The sequence below is a fragment of the Ursus arctos genome, unplaced genomic scaffold, assembly GCF_023065955.2.
Source record: "Ursus arctos isolate Adak ecotype North America unplaced genomic scaffold, UrsArc2.0 scaffold_6, whole genome shotgun sequence".
NCBI classification, from domain to species: domain Eukaryota; kingdom Metazoa; phylum Chordata; class Mammalia; order Carnivora; family Ursidae; genus Ursus; species Ursus arctos.
In genome coordinates, this window is record NW_026623078.1 from 55,985,009 (window position 1) to 56,006,786 (window position 21,778).

Below are 21,778 nucleotides of genomic sequence, written 5' to 3' on the forward strand. Positions count from 1 at the left end.
TTTTTTTTTGTTATTCCAATGAAGGAGAAGCTGTTTCATGCTTTTGAAAACTTTTAATAAGGGACTTGAAGTCTTTTTTTTTTTTTTTTTAACTGTAAGTCAGTAAACCCGAATGCCTTTTGTATTAGTTTTCTATTGCTGCTGAAACAAATTACCACAAATTTACTGGCTTAAAACAACACAAATTTATTATCAGTTCTGTAGATCAGAAGTCCAGTATGGACCTCATTAGACTAAAATCAAGGGGTCAGCAGGATGCATTTCTTTCTGCAGGTTCTAGGAGAGAATACATTTCCCACCATTCGAGCTGGTGGCAGAATTCAGTTCCTTGAGGTTGCAGAACTGAGGTCCCTGCTTCCTCGCTTCCTGAAACTGAGAGTCATCGCAGTTTCCAGACCCCACAGTGTTATAGTTTATAGCGTCAGTATGCCATCTTCAAAGGCAGCAAAGGCAGGTGGAATCCTTTTCATATGGAATCCCTTTGATCTCCTGTTTTGCCTTTCTCTTCTATGTGTAAGAACTCATGTATTTATATTGGGCTTATCCAGATAATCTAGGATACTCTCACCATTTCATGGTCCTAAACTTTAATCACATCTTTAAAATCCCTTTTCCCAAGTACAGTAACATATTCATAGGTTCCAGGGATTTAGAGCATGGACACTGTTAGGGGGTTGTTTCTCTGTCTATCATAACTTTTATATCGACTCTCTCCCAACATATTGTGCTAACTGCTAATAAACATCTTGGCCTTACTTTCTTTATTTGTTAAATTAGGGAATTAAACTCATTGAACTTTGAAGTTGCTTCCAACTCTTAACATTCTAGACTTGTATGAGTCCTTATGATAGAGACATGGGAAAGTGAACCTAATGATCAATGTGGATATTATTGTTATTTTCTATTCATGGATTTTGCTGGAGTGTAGATTTCATATAATCCTGGATAACTCCTTCCTTCTCACACTTGGTAATCTTCTTTGAAGTCAGTCAATCTCTACAAAAGTTGACTTCTTCAGAAAGAAATTGACTTACCTCCTCAAAACTGTAATAACTGGTCCCTTGAGATTTTTTATCTATGTATTATTTACTTTACAGCTTGGGTATAGCTTTTCAGCAAGTCTTTGCTACATTTTTGCTTTTGCTTTATTGGTTTAGAGTAAAAGAAATTGTTTTTCCTTCAATTCAGTTTCTTAATAAGTCAGATTCTACCTGTGCCTGGGTGTAATAAAGGTTTCCAAGGTTTTAAAAGGCATGATGCCTAACTTACGACTAAGGAAGGATTTTATTTGTGTCATAAAATTAATTCCTTCAAATCCAATTTACTTATATACTAAATGGAGAAAATGTTAATACCTAAGTCCTAGAGTTTAAAAATCGAAAAAGATAATTGAGTGGAAGTACAATACCCAGCATTTAGTGCTCAATAGATATAAACCACCAATATTGTTTTAACCAGAGTAGTAGTAGTAGGGGTGGAGGTGAATAAGTCATCCCGGTTTGCCCAGGAATTTCCGGTTTAAGTGCTGAAAATCCAACATCCTGGGAGACTCTTCAGTCCCAGGAAAACCCAGATGGTTGGTCACCCCAGGAGTGGTAGTGTCTAGAAACAGAGCTAGACGTAGAAATGGGGTCCTCCTCCTACCAGCTATTTGACCTAAAAGAAATTATTAATCTTTGAGTTGTAGGGTTGTTGTTGTTGTTTTTTTTTAATCTGAGAATGGACGTAAAGACTAAATAAGTCTGGGAAGAGTCTAAGAAAATCCCTGCACAAGTAGCACACATAGTCGTACCCTTATTCTTCCTGGTTAAACAATCTTTACTCGTTTCCTTTGCCTAGAAATTTAAGCATAAAAGATTTTGCCTGGTATGAAAAGGTCCTTCAAAATATACTTCTCACCTGCCCTTCCAGACACATTGCTGTTATTTTTCTTCCACTTATCAGTAATAATAATAATAATAATAAAGAGTATGATGATGATAGCTAATGCATATCTAGTGTTTTCTACATACCAAGAACAGCTCTAAAGACTTTGTAAGGAGTTAAAACCAAAGAGTCCCAGAAAGACTCACTATTTCCTGTACTCACAACTCTCTTACAAACTGCTCAGATTTTTGCACATGCTGTACCACCAATTGCAAATTCTCCTTGTTTGTCCTTTAAGATCTTGTCTACATGTTACCTTCTCTGTGATATCTTCCCAGAATCCACACAGCAGAAGTTTCTCTCTTGCCTTGCATTAATCCCAAAACAATTTACACATGACTTTATACTCCTTACCATCCTACTTTTTGCATTATATTAAACTTTTTCTTATGTATCCGTATCTTTCACCAAAAAAGATGTCCTCATATTCCTAGCACTGAGCACAGGACCACGATGGAGGCGGTTTGTATGTTTATAAATGAACAGAAGATTATAGTATCAGCAAAATCAATTGATTTGCTTTACACTAAAAAATTCCCTAAAGAATTTAAGTGATCAATATCTATTTTTCATATTATCTGTGGAAAATTGTAAAAGCTGATTTACTGTGTAGAAATCTGTGTGGCTTTAAGAACTGTGGAGTATAAAGATTAAATAAAAGGCATGGCTTTCCCATGAAATAACAGTACAGTAGAAATGGGGGAGGTGCCTGTTATTGTATTCCATTCTTTAAAACCAGAAGAGAGAAGGTGTTAGCAATAAGGCCACAAAATCTCCTACGTGTGGGTTTATCGAAATAGTGCACTTTCTCCTGTGACTTGTTCTGCCTACTGCTCCGAGACCTGCTGACCCTGATCTGTGGATTTACCTGTTTCTCTGGTAGTAAGAGAAGCTGACATATGCATAATTAAGACCTAATGTTTAATTGGATATGGGTCATTATCATTTCAGATTGAAGAAGCTTGCTTGTCCTCAATTCTGTTTTCAAACGGAAATAAAAATGGTCACTCAGACTAATAACCATAAAGATAACTTGAAAACATTTTTGCCTGTATTGTTTAAAAAATGATATAAAATTTTTCTCTCCTCTAGGGCTTTCCCATAACTATCCTGGAAGACTGTACTTTCAGGGACAATTTCGGTAGTTTGTTACTAGAGAAGTTTCTCTGACTGTGTAAAGCACCAGATAAATGTTTGCCAAATTTTAAGATATGTAGTTGAAAAATTAAGAATTTAAAATGAATCAAAGTATGAATATAAAAAAAATAGTATGCTAGTATTTCTCAGCATTGATCTGGTTTACCATCTCCTTTAATATTTGAAATATTTTTTCAGACTTCTTTTTTTAATTTATCCATTATGATTGATTTTTTCATTAAACAGTATGTTTTATGGTAGTTCTACCTCTTACAATATAATTGATACTTCAAGAAATGGGTTAACATTCATCTTATGCCGCATTGTCAATATGGGTTTGAAGCTAACAATAGATCCATGTCTCAGACGCTATCATTGTTGTCGTTCAGCGGGTGAAATGGGTTTTCCAGATTCCTGAGGGATTTGAAATGACCAGATTACATGGAACTCCTCGAGTGAATACTTATTAATGCCAATTTGGGAAATTTGTAGCGAAGTCCCAGAATGAGCTGAGATCTCTTTGGCAGGATCATATCTAGGTGAAGATTCAGTTCAAAAATTACCTTGAGACCCTTGCATTGTAGTCTGTGTTGTGGCTTTGTGATATTTGATATACAGACATGGTCTGGTGGATGATAAAAGTCTGAATGCCAGTTCACTGTGACTCATCGGGAAAAAACAGTCTTGCTCTAAAGCTCACCTGTTTCTTCCCAGTTTATTTCCTGCCACTTTTAACATAATCAAAGACAAACAGTTTGGACGCCAAGCAGCCTAAAATGATGAACCCTTTGAGCCTTATATTTAAAATGTACAACTGGAAATGTTTTGTTAGAACTAGGGTGCATGTCTCCGGGCTCTCTGTGCTTCTCAGAGCAAGGGATGTCATGCTTTAGTTGCCCTGCATCTAAATTTATTCACGATTCCTCTTTTATAGTCTTTTGGAGACAATGTATGGTGAATCATTAGCATTATTATTATTTCAGACTACATATCCACACTTAGTAGAGGGGGCTGGGTAGATTTCATTATTCATTCGAAATAAATTCCTACTCTAATATAAATGTTGCTCAGGATAGAGCTTTGAAATGGATCCTGATTCTTTAAATTCTTTCCTGTCTGTTTCAGGAAATAGTGAGATCCTGTTGATAGTAAAGTACAATGTGTCTAAAGTTCACTTCTAAACACTCTGCTCTTTGCAATGAAAGTCCTCTGCATTCTCTTTATAATTCAGAGCCGCAAGAGATCTGTCTAATCTTGGAGATCTGATCCAGTATCATTTAGGGGGAAAAAAAAAAAGTCCTTGATAATAATTCTACCATTCAGATTAGTGAAAGCAGTAAAGCCTTACAGCTTCTGTCGTCTTAAAAAGATATTATGAGACAGGGGAATAAGGACTTGGATTATGGTTTGGGAGATTTAGTTGTTTGTAAAAATAAAATGATTAGTTCAGTTATTATTCAAGTTTTTAATCAACGAAGGCAAATGGCATCTGTTTGTTATCATTCTTTCTGCAGAAGACAAAGGCTCAGGTCCCAATGGTGCTGACTGCTGGTCCCAAGTGGCTCCTGGATGTGACTTGGCAAGGAGTGGAAGACAACAAAAACAACTGCATTGTGTACAGCAAAGGTAAATGCAGGATCATTTCCCTCTCTCTTTGCAAGTTTTGGACCTGAGCATGGCAGGACCGCACCAAGTGAGCTGGAATGGGAATGCAAAGTGAAATGTGATCCTCTCTCTTCCTTTTTTCCCCTCAAGAATCTCTCTAACCTGTGTTTCCAGCAAAGCCTACTGGTGCTTTTTCTTTATAATATAAGACAGAAAGTGTTATACCATTAATGACAGCACTGCGCACATTTACCTAATGCTGTATTTGAGTGGCGTGACTGGTACCCTCCTTCTATTAGCTTTATTGATAGCCAGTTTGATGAAATCCCAGGTTCCTCTCTCTTAGACATTATCTACAGAAAGTAATATCCTTTTGAAATTCAGCAATTCATGTCAGCGTGCATGCTGCAGGAGGCACTGCATTCCAGCCAGTTTCTTGAAATCACTCATGATGGGGATAGCTGAAAGTGAAACCATTGCAAAGACTGAGAATTCTTCCCCATGGTAATTTCTAAGGGCAGGAGGCAAACGGGGAAAGAGGAAGCCAATGGCTTATGGAGCTTTGCCTTTGATTTGCTCAGTGTGGTATTAACCTAGACCCCTCATCTAGGTACACCCTGTTTACAAAGGAGCCGAAGGTCCATGATGGCACTCCCAGACACAGGCCCCTCTTCGTGTGTGGTGTGGTTTGGGGCACTTTTCTCCATATTCAAGTTATGGGCCCCAGCTCTGTACTCTTACAGTGAAATCCCTAATCGTGCCTCTTCGTAAATATTGCAAAACCTTGGGCTTCTCATGTTTAATTTCTTTTAGCTTTCTTTTTTAACCAAACAGACCTACTGAGATCAAAGATTTATTTGCACATTGAACCTAGAAACCATAAAAGCATACATGGGAACAAGCAAATAAGAACCCCTATCAATATATTAACATATAAAACACTAATCATAACATCAAAGACTCTTAAAAACTTGCTAGAAACAATTACAACTTGTTCCTATAATCATTACAATTTGTACACTTATAAGAGGATTGCCTTTAAACTACCATAAGCCTTTGAAAGTTGAAACACCGGAAAGAGGGAATTTGCAAGCTAAAAAAACAATCTGCACACCAGGATCTGATTATATTCCTTTTCCTTCTATAATTGCTGGTCCCAAACCCACTCATTTTTCTAACCTGAACTACCTGTGGTATGCTGGTGGGAGCTTTTAGCTAGAAGGGAAGTGTGATTTTCCCAGGATATGTCAATATGATCCATCAAAGTGGAAGGAAATGTTATAGTGAGCCAGTTTACCAATGCCCGCATTCAGAATGCAGAAATACAAAAGAGGCCTTGGAATGTAGGATTAATTACGAGGAATAAATTTTTGTCGTACAATGTCTTATCTCTGTGATGGCAATATAATATGGAGGAACCAAGAAAATAGCTGTTCTCTTGTCATAATCCAAATCCATTGCATTTTTAAGTCAGCCATTCTTTTGGGAGCAATGATTGTTATATCGTTATATCTAAGGAAAGAAATATGGCAAAACTGCAATTCCATGTTCAGTGGAGTACTTTAACTTGAACATGTTTATGTGTTTGTATTATGGTTGGCTATTTGTTAAGTCTTTTGGCAATAAATAATTTGGAGGAATTTATAGAAGGTTACTAATTAATTAACTCATAAAGCATGCATGAGCCCAACTACGTGCTAGTCTCGTACATGGTTACTAATAACCGCCGTTACTGAGCACCGCTGAATCCTCTCCATGGTACCGCCATACCAGATTGTATGCGTTTCCCTCATTGTTCTTCATTACCTTGTTTTACAATCATTATTATATGGGTTCAAAGAAAAAAGTAAAAAAGCTAAAAGTTAGAAAAAAAGGTAAAAAGTTAACTATTAACTTTTAGCAAAAGAAAAAACTAAAACGCTGTGGTTGTTACCGAGGGCAAGAACTATGTCTTAGTCGCATTCCTATCCTTGGTCTGGTATGCTGCCTGTACAAAAAAAAAGCACTAAATAAATATTGATTGGCTAACCAGATAAACAAAGGATGAGTGGTTGCCAGAAACTGTAATAGACATTTCACATACTCGAATGATGAACCATATGGATTATGGCTATGTAATGGTTCTTAACCTACAAAAGGTAATTTGATATTGTTCAACTTAAGAACTATTGGTATTGTGGTTCAAACAGCAGGGACTGCAGTAACTACTGTACAGGCATTATTTCATTTTGTCTTCATTTAATACCTCCAGTGAAGTAATTAATATACTACTCTATTTTAGAAAAAGTGAATGGTGGGTTAGATAATTTGCCATGGTCACATAACTAGTAAGCGGTTGGAGTGGGGTTCAAACATGCATTTGTCTAACTTAGGGTCTGAGTTATGCATATTAGAATAATTTTTCCCTGCATTAGGCTTTCAAACAGCTCAATGACATAGGTAATGTGTTTTTTATTTTACATAGTTTGCCATTATGACTTAGATAGTATGGCTGTTCTTGGTCATGGAGAGCTAACAATGGAGTCGTATTTGAATCCAGGTCTTGATCATTCCAAATCCTATATCCCGGTACTGTGGGACTCTGATTTCCCCCTGCCATTATTATATGATTAGTAAATTCTTCTGATCACTCAGGTATTTATGCCTGGAAATCACAAAGAGCATATATTATGGTATCGCCCTCCCCAAATACATTATACAGAATCCCAAGTTCATTAAAAAAAGAGCCCTATCACCTCATATCGCCTATCATGGCCCCTCTTGAAAACTCACAATGCCGGCTGGCATTAATACTGAGAAGTTCTATAGTAAAACACCTGTTTAACTCGTTTGACCATATGATATATATATTTTTTTTCAAATGGACACCCGTTGGAATTAGTGTTCTGGGTAACACACTCAGAAAAACTCTCCTCTAAGCTCTATTCTGATCTCCTAGATGGGCTTCAGAGGCCTGATACTAACTCCTACTATTCAGATTGCCTTTGGAGGGAGGGGATGGCTCACCAAGACTATGTCTCAAAGTTCTGTGAATACCTTAATATGCTGTGATTGTACTAGGGATCATTTGAGTCATGGAAAATATGACCCAAGGAAGCACTCTTATCAGGACCCCGTGGATTCTGAGTTTGCTGTCTTCGTAGGCTTACAGGTATGATAAGGCTCCTTAAAGCAAAAGAGTTTTGTAGTTGGAAGGTTTGGTGATTTTGCTTTCATAAGTATTGACTTGGACATCCATAATGTGTGAGGCATTTTCATAATATGTATGCATGTATGTATGTATGTAATTTATTATTTGGGACTGCTTTCAAGTGATAGAAATCCAAAGGAAATTGGCTTATCCAAAAAAAAAAAAAAAGAGTTTTTTTGTTTTTTTGTTTTGTGTGTGTGTGTGTGTGTGTGTGTGTGTGTGTGTGTGTGTTGGGGGTAGGGGGGTCATAAAACTGAGAGTCCAAAGATGTTTTGGATTTCAGGAATAGCTTAATCCAGTTGCTCAAACTGTCCCCAGACTGTCTCTGTTTTCTGCCCCTTCTTTCTTTTGTGGGTTTCATTTTCAGAAACATTTTCTTCGGGCAGTGGGAAGCTCCAGACTTATTCTACAAGCATTGAAATTCCAGTAAAAACAGCTTTTCTGGGTTTCGATTAGGGCACATCACATACCAGTCTTTGATCCAATTAGTCTCAATGACTCTCCCTGGCAGAACAATCATCCTTAGAGTAGAATTAACCGCACATGAGCCACTAAGATAGAGAAAAAATAGTTCTCCAAGTGAAACCAAAGTGCTGCTGAGAGATACAAAGGACTAGTTGCTCGATGGGCTAACTTTGTGCAGTTAGATGGAACACGTGATTCCTAATGTCTAAGAAGCGCTCGCCGAAGATGACAAATTCCTGATGCCAAAATTGTATTTCCTTATTTCGTTTCCTACCTAAGAACCTAAATTACTTATGAATTCTATGCCGGAATCATTATTAGAGGACCTGGCTATCTGAGAACATATCAGTACCTATTGACAAATAGAATGTAAAATGCATATGTGTAGCATTTTTTAAACGCCCTGACTGTGAAATTTTTAATATCATTTTCTTACGGTGTGTTAGATAGGCCACTTAATGTGTAACTATTCCCATTTAAGAGGCATACTTACTTCTTAAAGTATTATTTAATGTGAGCTAATAGCAAAATTAAATATAACTATAGTTTTCATTTCCAGGGTGTCCATCAAATAATTATTATAAAATTATATTATATCACTTAGTGCTATGTGACAGGCTGCCATCATCTTGTTTTATCAAAGTAAAAAAGTATAGTATTTGGCATTAATATTGTAATCTGATGTACTTTTTTCCCTGCCTCAACTACCCCCTGTCATTCTAGAAAGTAATTAGCTCATCCAGACATTGATGGACCAGACTTGTTGGGTCATCTGTTTTTTGCCATTAATCTCAACAGACTCCAGATAATTCTAATTTACTTATCTCCAAGGGAAAAAGACTGGAAAGCAGCATGCTGGAGTTAAAGGGAGGATGCTGGGGGGTAGGATCAGCAAGGCCTGCTCACTAACTCCTAAAGTCCACGAATGCCTGTTGAGTATCAGAGGATCGACTTTTCTTCTCTATATACCACGCTGTTCTTTACTTTGTAGTATTTGCACAGTATGGTGACCTTCTTACATATTAGAAGTAAATGGGTTACTTCAAGTTATTTTTGTATTTGTTTCTGAGTGCTCAGAATTAAGCCTTGAGCTTGTGGGTTTGTTCATTCAGTTCAAGTGAGGAATAATTGAGTTTTTCATGGAGTTGTCATTTCAGAGTAGACACGTTCTCTAGGTATGAAGACTAAGAGAATAAACATTGCCAATCAGAAGAGTGAAAAGGTATCCGTTTACCCTCACTCCCTCCCACCTTAACCACAAAGATTTGTTTGGTTTTTGTTTGTTTTTTTTAAAGATTTTATTTATTTATTTGACAGAGAGTGAGACAGAGAGAGAGGGAACACAAGCAGGGGGAGTGGGAGAGGGAGAAGCAGGCTTCCCGCTGAGCAAGGAGCCCAATGTGGGGCTCGATCCCATCATGACCTGAGCTGAAGGCAGATGCTTAACGACTGAGCCACCCAGGAGCACCCAGATTTGTTTTTATATGAAAGCACAGGATCATTTTAAAAAATGTTGCTGGTATGTGACTTTGGGCAAATCACGTATCCTATAAATCTTGATTTCCTCAGCTGTGAAAATGGAATAGCCATGGCTATGTTGCAGAATTTTTGAGAGGAAGAATGCCATAAACTTAACTGTGTATATTATTATAAATAGTATATTGCTAATTATCTTATACTCAATCCAATTTGCCCTTGTGGACCTGTCAGTACAAACTTAGAGGAAATGAAACCAGGCCTATATGTTGGCATCAAGCAAGTGTGCAAAAAAACATGTCATCTGGTACCAGATTTAGAGCCAGGGATTCCAAAGCTCTCACTCAGTTACCGTTGAACCCACACCACAGTCCCTGCAGAGAACTATATTATAGAATCAAAGGCCTGAAGCATTTGCCTGAAGATGTTACTGGACTTTTTTCCCCTTGAACACATAATATTTTTATTTTTAGTGCAAGTCTTACCGAAAATGTCTAGTATCAAGATGATAATGATAATACTATTAATACTAATATAGCAGTCACCATTTACTAAGCACTTATTCTATGCAGGCATTGTTTTAAATACTGTATCTACATTTTCTTATTTACCATTAAACAGGCTCATGATATAAGCAGCATTATCCCTACTTTACAGATGAGTAAACTGAGGGTTTAGGTAGGTTAAGTAAATAATTCAAGTATCTTTGGCTTATACATGGTGAAACTGGGATCCAGTCTTGAGCATGTTGACTTTCAGTTCCCAATTATGCAATTAACAGAGTTTTGATTATGCCCTTCACTGGGCCAAGATTACAAGTTATTGCTCTTCTTCACAAATTTGCAACTGTGTTTATCAGCAACTCTGTGTTCTTTTTCCCTCATTCTGTGGTGAGCTAAAATAGCAGTGACAGCAGTACTTTGTGTTAGTATCTCTGCTGCTTTTAAGACCACAGCAATTTAAAGTCACGTAGAAGGGGCGCATTGGTGGCTCAGTGGGTTAAGTGCCTGCCTTCAGCTCAGGTCATGATCCCAGGGTCCTGAGAACGAGTCCCACATCGGGTTCCCCACTATGTCAGGAAACTGCTTCTCCCTCTCCCACTCCCCCGGCTTGTCCTCTCTCTCTCTCTCTCTCTCTCTCTCACTTTCTCTCTCTCTCAAATAAATAAATAAAATCTTTAAAAAAATTAAAAAAATAAAATCGCATAGAAGACCAATCTCAAAATCATTCTGTGACCACCCTCAGAGTTCTGATTTTGCTTGTTTGCACAAATGTAACCATGCAATGATTTCTTTTAAGCTTTTATTGATTGTCTACTATGTTCAAGATCCTATGCTAGGCATTGTTGAAATAATGGCAGAAATTCTAATAGGACCTAACTTGGATGAGCAATGTTCTACACACTGACTAAATCGATCAACTTTCCAAAACAAAGATCTTTTCGTATGAGGACTCTTGCAAAGTCTGGATGATTTTCCACCTGAAAATTGTGAATCTGTTGAATGTTGCTAGAATTTTGAAACAACAGCCTTGTCTAACATGGTCGCCAATTTTCAAAGTAGCCTATAAGTTCCTGTTTAACTTCACCTAAAGGGCTTAATATTATATAAATAAGAAGCTATTTTAAAAAGAAAAAAAAATCGTGCTCATATTTTAAGTGTTTATCTAACCGTTCTGTAATTCATAGAAAATGTGTAACCGTTGTCTAGTTTTATGGTATTTTTAAAAGAGGGTGGGTGCCTGAACCAAATATTTAACAGCGGGAATTATAAAATCATAAGGCGATTAAGTTAGCTAGTCGGCAGAATTCCAATATTGCTTTTTAAATGACTTCAGGATATAGGAGGTACTAAGGTTATTATCTGTTATCAGGAATACAGTGGAATTGTACAACTGGATAATAACCAAACAAACTGACACAATGTAAAATTACATTATCAGTGTGTTAAAACAAAATTGCGCCCTAAAGGAGTCCACATGCCAGCTCAGAGCTGCAGTGTAATTATGCTTAACTCTGATAATTAAAATACAACGGAGATCAACAGAATCATTTTCATTAAGAAAATTATTAATGATGGTGGTATAACAGTAATTGATTGCAGAGCACCACAGGATAACGCAATGCCGAAAACCCAACATGTTTCATGAACATCTGAGGCTCTTTCTGGTTATGTTCTATGCGAATGAAAGATGTTTTGAGGAGTGAGTAATTTGTTGTGCCTATTCTAGGAATCAGTGATTGTAAAAGTGTCTGCTTTAGAAAACCACCATTTGGATTCAAATTGTCATTTCTGAGGGGTTCTTAAGGTCAAGACAAGTGACCCCACTAGTGACTATGTTATTTACAGTAGAGCTGTCTGTTGCAAATTGCAGAGCGACAGCAACTTCAGCAAATATCAGGCATTATGTCATTTCCTTTTTCTTCCTACATGTCTACAGTTTTTACAATTATGTTAGTGATTTACTTGGGTTATTTCAGTCTGGGTCTGGTCTGACTAGTTTATGTCCTTAGTTATTACTAATATTTGCTATGTGATGTGAGAAAATACATTTGTTTTCATATCAACATCACTATGACTTTCCTTAATGAAATGTTAGTAAATAATTCTGCATGATAATACCATTAATTACCCCAGTGGATTAGATGTGCTGTCATATATTGGAGAAAAAATATCCTAAACCACCCTGGACCCATATATGAATGAAACATCTTGTCTCTAAGGGGTAAAAACCCAGTCAGGATGTTGGCAAATGATAAGAACTAAGAATGTATCAGTTTTATAAGTATAAAAATGAGAAATGGAGAGTGGGGTCTTTTGAGAGGTGACTCACTATCATTCAGGGATGTTAGCTTGTCATTCAAAGAGATGCTAATCTTGAAAGCTACCCCAAAAAGTATCTTTGACAGCTAAAATAAGGGACAACTCTTTAGGGTAGATTTTTTTCAGAGTGAGATACTGTGACTACTTTTTGGAAACAGTGCATATTATGTAGAAGAAATTATTATGTTATAATTCCAAATGAAAAAGAATATAAAGTTTTGTTCCTGGTATGATTATGATTATAATTATGTTTAAAAAGTGTATGTGCTGGGAAACATACTTGAAAGAAATACCCTGAAATTATAAGAGTATTTCTGTAGAGGTGGTCAGATTTGGGGAGGATTTTTTGTATCCCTCTTCTATAATTTTCTTCACATTGATTATTTTCCTCATATAATTTAGGAAAAATATTTGCAAATGAAAATCATTCTTTGTCTTAACTACATTCTTGCTCTCCTTTTTATACAACCCAAACTAAAAGAACAAAGAAATCTTTGCCTTGCCCACAAAATATCTCTCATCCATAGAATTTAAATTATTCTTTAGTGAGATAATTATTTTTTCTTTAGTATCTCTATGAATGTCCTGACACAATGTCTTTCACAAGATAATTTTCTAAATAAAATAAAAGTAATTGAGTCAATGCTTTGTGCATGATATGGCACAGGTGTCGTGGGTGATACAGAAGACTATGAAACACCCCCACCCCAGCTTAAGGAACTTACTGAAAGACCTTAATTGATGAAGGTTGCATAATACAGAGTTCAGTCTTACAGGGTCAAAGAAAGTTGACAGAGAATGTGGAGGTTTGGTTGGATATCGAAAGTTGAATATTAAGTTTGAGAAATGGGGAAAGGCATTTGAGGAGGTTGGAATTGTGTGTAAAAGGTTGCAGACTACAGTGTGTACAGTGTTTTCATGAGAGTATTGGCACACAGTTTAGTTAGAGTAGAGAATTTACAAATAAACCAGTGAGGAAGCTTCTAAGAGTTTCTGAAGGCCATGTTGTGGGTTCCATTCAAAATTCAGTCTGAAGATCTTGCAATGGAGGCAGCGGAGAGCTACTGAAAGTTCGAGGCATGATCACATTGGGATTTTAGTAAGATTTAGTAACATGTGTGTCCAAGGTTCAGCTTAGGTCCATCCCTTAGTAAAACTAAGACTTTGTCAAGGAAATAGTATCATAGCTACACCCCCCTAGAAGACAGTCATCTACCTTGATCTACTCATTACCTGATTCCTATAATGTTTCAACTCCGAATGAACCTCTGACCCTTCCCCTCCATGACCATCATTTTCCTATCCACTAGTCCCCGCCTCACCCTGACACCGCCCCCCGTCCTTAATTCCAGATTACCTGGCTTGAATTCTGTGGGTTTATGATTCCAGTCACTCTGTCATACCTCCTCACCCTTCTCTCTCTCTGACCTTACTGTACTGGCCTGACAATACCCCCTTTCTGGTCAGTTCAACTCTCCACTTTCCCCTGGCTACATCCAAGCAGCAGGAGTTAGGTAAATTAATATCTGTGAAGCGCTTAGAATAGTGCCTGATCCACAGTGAGTGCCATACAAATGTGGTCAAAATTAAACAGACAAATCACCAACACTAGTGACAAGAATAAAATAACAGCAACAAAACCCATTGCTGACCAGTTGGTATTACATTTGACCACAAAGTGAATGTGAACCCTCAGTGTATCTAACCTAGCAATACAGATTTATTTTCCTAATCAGTGTTCAAGGTGCTTATTTCAGACTTTTGTCTCCCCAAAAATATAGCATCCCTTATTAGATGATGACCTTGCTTCTTGTTTCACAGAGAAAGTGGAACAGTGGAAGTGAATATAAGCCTCCAGAGGTTTCCCATCGCAATCACACTGATTACAAGGATCGATATGACCCATGTGACCAAATCTGGCCCACCGCCTATTTTTGTAAATAAAGTTGAATTGAAACACAGCTAAACCTATTTGTTTATATTTGTCTGTGGCTATAAGAACAGAGTTGAGCAGTTGCAGAGACCCTCTAGCCTGCAAACTTAAAATATTTACGATTTGGCTTTTTATAAAAAAGATTGCCAATCCCTGAACTAAACCTACAAAGTCATGACTTTGGCTTAACAGGCCCTTCACGATCTGCTGCTGGGTACCTCTGTGGTTACATTTACTACAACTCCCCAACTACTCTGTTCCCGTGGCACAGACCCCCTTGCTTTTGCTTGAATGGCAAAAGCAAGAATGCCTCTGCCTCAGGGCCTGTGTACTGTGCTCTGCCCCCACATTGCTCCCTCTCTTAACTTCATTCACAGCACCCTCTAAATGTTGCCTTCACAGAGGGTCTGCCTAACGACTCTGTTTCTCTCACTCCTTCATTCCTTTTTCTCTTCTGTATAAGTCAGCTTTGGCTATTGTAACAAAACAGCATAGACTGGATGACTTAAACAATAGACATTTATTTCTCACTATGGAGGGTGGGAAGTCCCAAGATCAAGGTACAGGCAGATTTGGAGACTGATTGGAGGCCTCTTCCTGGTTTGCCGATACCCACCATCTTGCTGTGATGGAGGGAGAGAAAGAGCTCCCCCATGTCTCTCTTTATAAGGGCACTGATCCCATCATGACCTAATTCTCTCCCAAAGGCTTCACTTCCAAATACTATCACATTAGGGGTTACGACTTTGACATAAAAATTGGGGAAAACTATTCAGTTTATAACATCCTCTCTTATTTATCTTCATATTTGTCATTTTAGCATCTATCTATAATTTTGTCATTATCTCATCCATAGAATGAGCATTCTTCAAAGATAGGAATTCCTCTGTTTTTTAAGCAGTGCATGACACCTAGTAGGTGCTCATTAAATATTCATGAGTGAGTGAATGGATAAAGGAGTTGCAGCTCATTCGTTAACATGGAAAGCAATACAATATACATTGTATAACGTTTCCACAATCATCTCCTTGACTTTATTCAACTTCCTGAGATGTCCTCAAATTTTATTCTTTAACTTCACTATTGAATTTTAACTATTATATTGCTAACTTACAGGAGGTCTTTCTTATTCTCTGACAGTTTATTTTTTCAACATTTTGCTCTTTGTGTATGGATGTTCTTTCCTGTATCTCTGAAGATAGAAATTGAAGGATGTTTATAAAGTTGTGTGTCCTGTGCATTGTTTCATACATTTTCTTTCCTGTTTTGGTTCCTGTATTTGGTACTGAAGCTTTCCTTAAATGGCTAGAGATCCATGAGTGTCTACTTTTTCTTTGAAGAATGGGACACTAAAGGCTAAATATAAGAACAGCATGAGTTGGTAGGTGGTAGGTTTCGTATAGAGTCATAGAATGTCAACTGATGGCTTTTGCACAGGGTCATTGGGTGTCATCTGGTGAGTTTTACATAGAGTCATAGGATGACAACCCAGCCATGATAACGAGGTCCCCAAATAACAGTACATGGAATTTTTTGTCTGAGCATGGTTAGGTTCTCCAGAAAATGCTGGTCTCATGTCTAAAATTTATGAACCTCGCAGTCAGCCATCTGAGGATGTAATGGGTGAAAGGGACCAGGTGGTATGTTGGAAAAGCCCTATGCATTGTTGAGAATATTGATTGGTCCTTTAATCTTCTAATTCAGGTGACACATTAGCATCACCCTGTGCTGAGACTGTCTCTCTGGATCTGAAGCCTCTGTCCCAGTTCTCTAAAGACTCAGCCTCCACCTCCTAACAGAGTGCACAGGGACTGTCCTTGACCTCTACAGGGAATGACTGAGTATGTGAAGCTAACAGCTTCTTACTCAGAATGTCAGTCTTACAAAGTTCAGGTCCACTGCTCACCTTACCTTTCAAGGCACTAGATGCCTTTAGTTCCTGATTTGTTCCAAGATTCTGTGGAATAAATCGGCTTGCTTCTTATTGGCCAGCTGCTCTTCACATCCTTCGATTTCAGCTTCTGTGCTCTGCTTCATCATCCATCACTCCATCAGTTTTTCTAGCTTCCAAGATTTTGTTGACTTCTCTTGCCTACTCTGCACTGTCTCTTTGTCCTATCACCTTTTGTTTCCCTCTTTACTGTCAGGTTTATGAAAGGGAATAGAAATAAATGCATGCAATCAATTCATCATACTTAACAGAAAGCCCTTTCTGCTTCCTTTCTTAGGCAGCTTTTTTAAAGTGCTTTGCATTCACTTCTTTGACTTCCTAAATTCCAACATCTTCTCTTCTTTCCAGTGTCTGCCTTCCCAACTCTATTGAAGTGAGTCTCTCACAGGTGTCCTGTAGTTTCTTGTTGCCAATTTTTTATTCTATTGCTCTTGATCAGATTATCCTTTTCTACAACTGGTGGTAGGTGTCCCCGTCACTGTCCATCCACTAAATGTTGTCATTCTCTGGTCTTCTTTCTCCACATTGATGCTTCCCATAAATTATCTCATCTATATTTTTTAACTACCCTATTCCTTATAGCTTCATTTCTCCCTCATCCTCCACAGATACCCTGCTACTTCAACTATGTTCATTTATTTGAAATTCCTCAAATATCCTTTACTTGTTCATATCTGCTTTTGTGCATCATGTTCCCTTTGCCTACTAACTTTCTAGCTGTCTTTATCATTGCTAACAGGTACCATTCAAGACTTAGCATGTATCAGTTCCTCCGAACAGCCTTCCCTGCCATATCCCCTTAGGAGGAGCACTCCACCCCAGCCTGCCTTTTGTCCCAAGTTGGATGTGAATACCTCAAATGCAATGACTCCATTTCTCACCTCTGTAACTCCACAGACAGTGCATAGTGTACACTCACTGAATTTTGAATTATTATTTAATGGCTTTTATGATGCATTATTCAACAGAGTAAAAATTCTAGTGTGACTTCATTTAGTTTCAGAAATTACTTGTATGGAAATTATTTGAGAATCCAGTACCTGAAGTGCTCTTCTCATATTTAGAAAAGTATCCCATGCCTTAGCAAGCTTTTTTGAATGCTAGGGAATCTGTATAAGGAGGATTTCTTTGGAATGTCCCATATATACATAGCAGACATTGTGTTCCATCAGTTAGTAGGAAGGTGTATAAAAGAATATCAAAAAACTAAAATCTACATACATGCAAAAGATGCTATCAGACCTTGGGTTTTATTTGACATCTTTGTGCACCAGTCATGCCAAGATGTTTGCTCACTGTTATGAGGCAGTTCTTTCCGGATCCACTTGACTTTCTCCTGTCAGATAGAAACTGTGTCTGTTGTTCTCAGCTCTTCACTGGGGGAAGTCAGCCAGACCTCAAGTCTTCACTCTGAGACCTGAAATTGGAAGCTTTTCATTTTACTCTTGGTATATAAGTCAACCCCATTTTTGAAGGCTATTTTTAAACTTAAAAGGTCACCTTATATGCCATGGCATACAATAGTACTTCAGAGAAGATATATTCTCATTAGTCTGTCTGAGGTCTGTGAAGACTGTCAGACAACAGTGGGGTCAACCAAGATAGTATATCATGGTGTTGCAAGGAAGAATATCCCAACCAAGGGAATGGATCCGAAATACATACATTTAAGTATAAGCAGATAAGATCTTTTTATCTATCTATTTATGTAGTTCTATCTACTGCCCATTGAAATTCAATGAGAATAAATTACTTTAAGCCAGTTTTTCCTTCAGCAATCTAGTATTTATCATCCCTGTCTGGTCTCTGTTGTCAGTAAAGATTTTCAAGAATGACTGCTTTCCAGTTCAGCACCCTTTACTTTGTGCACACTTTCAAGAAATAGAAGCCTCAGAGGTTCTTAGGAAAACAACATTTTCAGAATGTTTGCCAAATATTTCTAATGAGGAAATTAAGCTTTCATAATGAATTTGACCTAATGAGTGATGCATGATATTTCTACTCCCCTCCCCCAGGAAAAAGATATAAAGCTTAATAAACTAGTAAGTAATCATTGAAGTCTGTCAATGCCAAAACTAATTTTGTAATGCAAATTAAATCTTACCTGTCTTAAATATAATTTTTGCTATCTCGATGTGTTCTGAGTGTAGGTTTCTAATTTAAATTGTGTGGCCGTCAAATATTCTCACCTGTTAAGTCCAGAATGGTCAGATCTTAAGTCTAGGGAAGCAAAAGAAATGGCCTACAAAGGACATTTAGGCCAAACAATAGTTTAGTTCAGAAATCTTCCTGCATAGTTTTGCATTTTGAGGAGAGATATAGGTAAGAAAAATAGCTCTCTATCAGTGAGAGTGAAGTAAGGAGAAAATGTGTATAGGAAAATAGACAAGTTACTTTTTATCTTATCCTTGGCTTTAAATACACCATTTTAGTTAACTACTTCAAAAGAAATTAAGATCATCATCTTTACACATGTAATGAAGGGAGATTATAAAAAGGAGGCCATTACATGAAATTTGGGTGTTGTGTGTTCTTCACTTCACTGAAATATTAGTTGGGTACCCACTATATGCCAGGTAGGGAATCCGTGAACTTTTGGTGGTATGTTCAAGTTACATTTCACCTTGGTATGATACTAGGGTATAATTTGTTTATATCTAAACTGTCTTTTTTTTTTTTTTAAAGATTTTATTTATTTATTTGACAGATAGAGACAGCCAGCGAGAGAGGGAACACAAGCAGGGGGAGTGGGAGAGGGAGAAGCAGGCTCCTAGAGGAGGAGCCTGATGTGGGGCTCGATCCCAGAACGCTGGGATCACGCCCTGAGCCGAAGGCAGACGCTCAACGACTGCGCTACCCAGGCGCCCTAAACTGTCTTTTTTTAAAAAAAATTCAGCTAATGTCTTGCACTTAATATGTGATCTGCCAACCACCAATATGGCATCAGCTTATTAGAAACACCAAAAAACTCAGGCCCCACTCAGACCTACTGAAACCATATTTGCATTTGACAAGATCCTGGGTGATCTGCACACACATGTAAGTTTAGGGAGCCAAGGTCTCGTGATTATGGACGTGACTTGAACAGAAGAATACACTGAAGGATGGCAATAGTTAACCTTGCAATAGACTAGTGTAATCACTCGCTGAGACTTGTGAATTTATTTGCAAATAACAAGCACAACTGTAGAGCATGAGACTATCGTAAAGGAAAAATAAGAATGTTGAAAAGTTCTTCCTGTTTTGTCTTTAAATATACAACAGCTTGAGCGCTATCTTTCTTGGCACTCCCCTCATTCCCACAAATGGAATTATAGAAAAGAAAATGTTGCTGTACTCTATTTAATGGGAACATTTATTGCTGTTTTTCCTCTTCTTTCCAACACCTCTTAATTTATATTAGGCATTAAGTTGTAATGCTGGTTCTTTTCATGGTGAAAATGTCCCCAAGTGTATGCCTTTAAATCAATCCATTGTTATTTTGCAAAACAAAATGCTAAATAATAGGGGAAACATAGGCCCCCTGAACCCTGGGACTCTCTGGAGGCTCATCTCTGTCATCCTTCCTGCACAGCAAAAGGAGAAAAAAAGAGAAGGAAAAAAACAAATTTGCTGAGCCACACATTTCAAGTTGTCGACAACCCCATCCACGAGAAAACAGAAGAAAATATATATGCTCTCTGTCCTGTCAAAAGGCTTTCACCTTATCTTGAGAGACTGTCAGGGCAGGAACATCAGTGAATGGACAGGAGTCTATTAAATTAATAAGCTGCTGGATGGTGTCTGGAGAGTTATGATGCTCCATAAATCCAGTTTGATCATGGTGGACAAGGTTTAAATCTGCAGACTTCTAATACACATCCAGTTCTTGGATTGGATTTGAAGTTTTGTGCCGGAGACACAGAGATAGTCCTGCAGCATGTGAATTAAGATTTATCTTTTTTTTCTCCTATCCTTTTTTTTTTTTTTTTCTTACACTACTTACAAAAATGAAAGCACCTTAGGGATTCTAGCAAATGTTACTGCTGGAAATGAAAGAACTGTTGTCAAGGTGAAACCGTGACCTAGAAGCCTAAAATCAAACCTTGGTCATTCTATTCAAGCAGCCCCATCAGAACCCAGTGTGAAAGGTCTGTGTGGAAGGAAAGATGCCTGAACTTATCTATAACCTATTTTATAGTGATGCCTGTCAAATTCTACTCGTCTGTATTTATGACAGAAAGAAAACTAATGGTGTCAGATCTGCTCTATGGTAATAAAAAAATCAGGAAATATTTTCTTCACCCCATTAAATAAAGTCTTCTGATATAGCCTTTACTGTGATATAGGTTTATTTGAGTGTTTAGCTTCCCACCATTTTAAGCCAAAGAACTATATATTATTCAAATTCCCAAATAAACTATTAACTTTAGGTTGAGAACAACTTATTTACACTTTACTGATAGATAAAATCCCTAGAATAAAAATTGGAATTTGTTCAGAATCATAAAAGTCTCAGTGTGGAGTTGGTTTAGTACACTGGTTATAATATTCAAACCACAAGGAAACTGTTAATTACATGTTTAATTCAGCCTATGATTATTTTTATAAAGTCGGACTTTCCTTTCTTACCTTGGAACATAATTACGTTAGAGAACTCTAGAATGACAAACATTGCTGTGTTATAACCAGTGCTTCATGCCCACTTCAATGTATTTAAAAGTCAGCATAAGAATCATCCAATTAACACAATTGTCTACTGTAACAACAAGTTACATCGTTATAGTCAGGAAGAGTGTGTGCAGAAGGAGAAGGAGTTCACCTACACTCAGTGCTCAGGGTCTGCAGAGCCCTGTCCTGGACACGGAATTATTAAATGCTAACAAATATCCTCTGGAAACAATGCAGCTATTGCCAGTTTTAGAATGGCGACATTGAAGTTCCAGAGCTTAAATAACTTGCCAAGTCACAAAGCTAACAGATGACACAGCTCCAATTGACTCCATCTCTGCTTTTCATTTTTTCATTCATTGACAGCTTTTTATTGAGGGCCTACTGTGTGCCGGCAGTTTTGTAGGCAGAAGTATAAGTAGGCATGGAAGACGATGATCCCTGTACTCGCGAGCTGACATTTTTGGTTAGGGGCCGAAAATAATTAGGAAACTGATTCAACGGTTCAAGTTCTCTCTCTCTCTCTCTCTCTCTCTCTCTCTCTCACACACACACACACACACACACATTCTACCTCTTTTACATAGAAACTAGTAAGAGGAGAAACAAATGAGTGCATGAAT

General features: G+C 37.6%; 1 protein-coding gene across 6 annotated transcripts in view; it reads left to right on the forward strand.

Moving 5' to 3' along the window:
• ZFPM2 (zinc finger protein, FOG family member 2) overlaps positions 1–21,778 on the forward strand; it is a 443,324-nt gene that overhangs the window by 284,567 nt on the left and 136,979 nt on the right. For all 6 annotated transcript variants that reach the window (XM_026495581.4, XM_026495582.4, XM_044382651.3 and 3 more), the window contains one exon: positions 4,578–4,689. In XM_026495581.4, the coding sequence (XP_026351366.1) occupies positions 4,578–4,689 (112 nt within the window). The remainder of the gene's footprint in view (positions 1–4,577; positions 4,690–21,778) is intronic.